Genomic DNA, 4,458 nt, shown 5'->3' on the forward strand with positions numbered 1-4,458 from the left:
TGCAGTGAAAGAAAGATCAACTTTACCTGTCTGTCTGCTATGGTTTTTCTCTACTCAAATTTCTTTAATAATTCTAAACTTTTATGTCTTTTCTTGTGCCTGAAAGGAAATATTTCTTCAAGAAACATTCCCTGCCTACTTCATTGCAAAGTAAGGAATAGCACCTTTAGGAATAGTAATTTCTATTTTACTACTCACAATTAAAGATTCTCAGCTTATTTTTTAAATTATTTTTTCTCCAAATCATAACCACAATTGTTATAAAGATGGCATGATGTAAAGGTCTTCATTTGGCTCTTATTTTTGTTATATCAAAGAAGACAATGATAGTCTTGTCTGCTTAATCTGAACAGATGTACAGTTACATTAATTGCAAGAATTGCAGGGATTTGTCACAAAGCTCTATAAGGCAACCTTCACATCCTTGTTGCGCAGGCTGTAGATCATGGGGTTCAGCATGGGGATCACCAGTGTGTAAAACACAGAAGCCATTTTATCAGTGTCCAGGGAGTGATTGGTCCCGGGCTGTAAGTATATGAACAGCAATGTCTATCATATGTGATCCGCCAGTAGAAAAGGCTTTCTTCCTCCCTTCTGATGATCTCATCCTCAAAATAGACAGAACAGTGTTGAAATAGGAAACTATAACTATGGTCATGGAAAAAAACAAATTTGTCCCTGCAGAGAGAAAGATGAATATTTCTGTAACATATGTATCAGAGCAGGCCAATGTCACCAGAGGTGTAATATCACAGTAAAAATGATTGATGATGTTGGAAGAGCAAAAAGGGAAAACACACAAAGTATAAACACAATGGATGTGAAAAGGCTGTAGAGGTAGGTGAGGGACACCAGCAGCAGGTGGACCCGCTGAGACACCACCATCATGAAGTGTAGGGGGATGCAGATGGCCACGTAGTGGTCGGAGGCCATTGCGGCCAGCATGAAGACCTGGGCCACAATGAAAACCAAGAATCCTGCCAGCTGCATGGCAGAGGCATAGTAGGAGATGGTTTTCTTCTGTGCTAAGAAGTTGCTCAGCATTTTCAGGGCGATGACGGTGGAGTTGCCCAAGTTGATGAGAGTCAGATGTCGGAGGAAGAAGTACATGAGGGTTTGCAGTCTGAGGTCCACACTGCTGAGGGTGATGATACCCAGGTTCCCCGCCATGGTCAGCACATAGATGCCCAGGAAGACAAGGAAGTGGGGGCCTTGCAGCTCCGGATGATCTGAGACCCCTGTGAAGATGAACTCAGTGACCTGGGTCATGTTTCTTGGGGTCATGCAGGTGTTGGAAATTTATCTGTCTAGTGAAGAAAAGGAGTTAGAAAATTTAAGAAATTATAGTTCAGTAGTTTCATTGGAGGCCTTGCACAATTCTTGAATGAGATTTCTTTGAATCATTATTTTTTTTCTTTTAATGCATTTTGTTCTTATTTTCAATTTTAGTATCCTGGACAAAGATACATATGTGTTCTCAGATCCAGTTTATAGGCTATTTGATTCCCTTTTAATCTTTTACAATATTACAGTGACAAAAATTGTATTATTTCTTAACTTGTTGACGTTATTCTTTACTGGTTATGGTTTTCTCCCAATCACTCTTATTATTCTTTTCCTTTTTGTCTCACAGACTTGTATAATTAGTAATATTTTTCCATTATTTTTGTTTTTTTTGGAATTTTGTTACAATTTACTTTCTTTATAATTTATACAACATACCTGCTTTTCATTTTACTAAATCATTTTAATAATTTTTTTTCTGATTTCTTCTAACGATAAATGCCTTTATTTTGTTCCTTTCCTATGATGAATACAAAATACATACTGAGTGTATTGTTATCTCCTATTTCAGTATGATTGAGAGTCATCCTGTGATTGCTCAAGGATGTTCAATTGCTCCTAGTTGAGCAGTTACAGTCCTTTAGCATTCATGGTTGATAGAAAATGGCCCACGGAAGTCATCTCAGTCCCTCACCTAAAACTGTTTTCTGTCTTTCTCCAAACAAATTAATACAAAGAATAGAAAAATCATTCTGCAATGAGAAAAGAAAAAGAAAGGACAATGTGAAAAATCAGTGGTAGAAGATCAAAATGACTCCTTACATTGTTGCACATGTGACATGTTTGTTTCAACCTACATCATTCTTTCCCCTTGGTTTCTTTTTTCATTTTCTTAGTTGTTAATTAACTAAATTATTATTGAGTTTTTACTCTATGCCACATGATTTTTAAATTTTTAAATGAGTTCAAATAAATCGTTTGTTCCTCACTGCATAAACTTGCTGCTCCAACAAAAGGACAAAAAGTTTATAAAAACAAAATATTCAAAGGAGATAATTTTATGGTGTATTAAGTGTAATGAGCAAATTAAACAAGAAGATGCAGTAAAATACCCAGGGAGAATAGCATATGAGATGTTAGGGAAATCCTGTCTAAGATGGTGACATTTTAGTGAATCGTAAATTGATAGAAGGTACCCACCATTTAATGAGTCACAGAAGAGTCCAGGACTCCAGGTACTGGGTTATGGGAACAGAGCCCACTTTGAAGTAGAAATTAGCTTTAAAAATTTAGTTATTTTTTAATGTGAAGGAAGGAGCAGCTCAACTATGTGACTGGATCATAATGAAGAAGCAGAGAATTAAAGGAATTTAGGGTTGGGGTTTAGCTCAGCAGTTCTGGCGCCTGCCTCACAACCACAAGGTCCCCAGTTCAATCCCTGATACCAAAAGAAGAAAAAAAAAGAGGAACTGGATCATGTTTCAGTATCCCCTGTAAGTGAATTGTAAACCATGGAGAAATATTAAAATAGGAGATTAATGTGATCAGCTTTGAGTTTTAAATCCATTGCTTCTGCAGTTATAGACACAGTGGTTTGTGGAAGTGGAAAAATCCAGCACTGGGGCATGAGTGAGTAGAAGTTTTTAAAACTACAGCACCACTTAGGCAGTTGTCATGGGATTTCCATGGTAAGAGAATGCTGTGTAGAACAAAGTGGAGAGAGCAGAGATTGAGAGAAGATGCTCAATAGAGAGCTGGGTGCTGAAAGACGATGTCCCTTTCAACAGAACCGGAGGGTTCCAGATGTTCAGGCTTCAAGTTGTGCAAGAGAATCAAGAAATGACAGGTTGGAGTCAGCAACACTGGGATTTTACAAGGGTTTTTTTGGGGGGGGGTAGTTTAGTGATGGGATTTTTTAACATAATAGTATATGGTTTAAGACTGAGTGACCAAAGTAATGTTTCCATCATATTATTCTTTGGGTGTTACAGAATATTTATTAAAGATTTAGGTAATCAAATGTTAAAATCTAGAACACACTGGTAGGATTAGTCTTTCAAGTACTTGGTAACTTCAGCATTCCTCATTGGCTCTTCACCTTTCCCCACTTGTGATTTAGAGATTCTATTTTATTGACAATAAAAAGAAAGTAAGTTTATTTTTGAACATTTTATTTGAGATTAATTGGGCTAGGAGAAACCAGGAAATGCATATTTTCTTTCTGTGTTTTTATTTCCCCTTTGAAAATATATAGAGTGTTTGTCTTATTAAACTGGCAATTAGGCTGCTACAAGTAAAGCCTTCCAACAGCTTAGGAAGACAAATGGCTCTTCTAAAAAGTCTGTTTTTTTAAAATATCTTCTCAATATCCTTCCTTTTGGTATATTTTCAACTAAAATGTTGGTAGGCATTTTTATTGCCAGACATATGATTTATTTAAATGTTCAATTATCTCATTGATCACCTTATACTACCTGGTGCATTTGGCTTTATGTCATCACAGGTGACATTTTTCTTGAGAAAATTGGTAATATACAGTTATGTTATCAAGAAGGGACATAATTTTGAGATTAGGTACTTGTACATCCACTTTTCTAAGAGCATTGGTAAAAATATAAAATATTCACTTTTAGACAACAACTGCAATAAATGAAGACAAACAATTTCACTGAACAAAAATCCTTTGTTACAGTAGTGATATATATTACTTAAAATATGAGGCATAACAACAATTCGAATTTGTAAACATAAGTATGTGGCTCATATATAATTCCCAGTATTCTTAAAAATGTTATAGACCAACATTAGTATAAGTCCTGTATTATATTATTGGGTTACTATGTGTAACTTATAGTGTCTTCTAAACTTGATCTTAGCCAAAAGGCTGAGAAGCGATATATAATGTCTTCTAAAACCAGAGTAGAATGGCTCATTTTAAGACCTGGTTTGGATTTTTAAAGACTGTGATACAAAAATAAAAATACTATTATCCACCCACCTCTTTGGGAGAATCAGCTCCTTAGAAGGTTGCTGCACTGGGCATTGACGAGAGCTGACGGGCTCTATAAACCTTTGAGATGGTAACTCTGAGTCACAGGTGACTCCAGACCCACGAATTTCCTGGGACACCCGTGAGGAAGATGCCCCTGGGAGCTGGTTCCTTAACAAGGTCTC

General features: G+C 36.3%; 1 protein-coding gene across 1 annotated transcript; it reads right to left on the bottom strand.

The window, feature by feature from the left end:
* Positions 1-402: 402 nt before the first annotated feature.
* Positions 403-1,284, bottom strand: LOC101723119 (olfactory receptor 8J3). Its single transcript, XM_004869894.2, is given in 3 exon segments — positions 403-550; positions 552-789; positions 792-1,284. Coding segments are annotated over 3 exon segments (879 nt in total).
* Positions 1,285-4,458: the final 3,174 nt, after the last annotated feature.

Source organism: Heterocephalus glaber, unplaced genomic scaffold (genome assembly GCF_053883595.1).
Source record: "Heterocephalus glaber isolate CG9 unplaced genomic scaffold, H.glaber_assembly_v1.0 deba00000896, whole genome shotgun sequence".
Taxonomy (NCBI): domain Eukaryota; kingdom Metazoa; phylum Chordata; class Mammalia; order Rodentia; family Bathyergidae; genus Heterocephalus; species Heterocephalus glaber.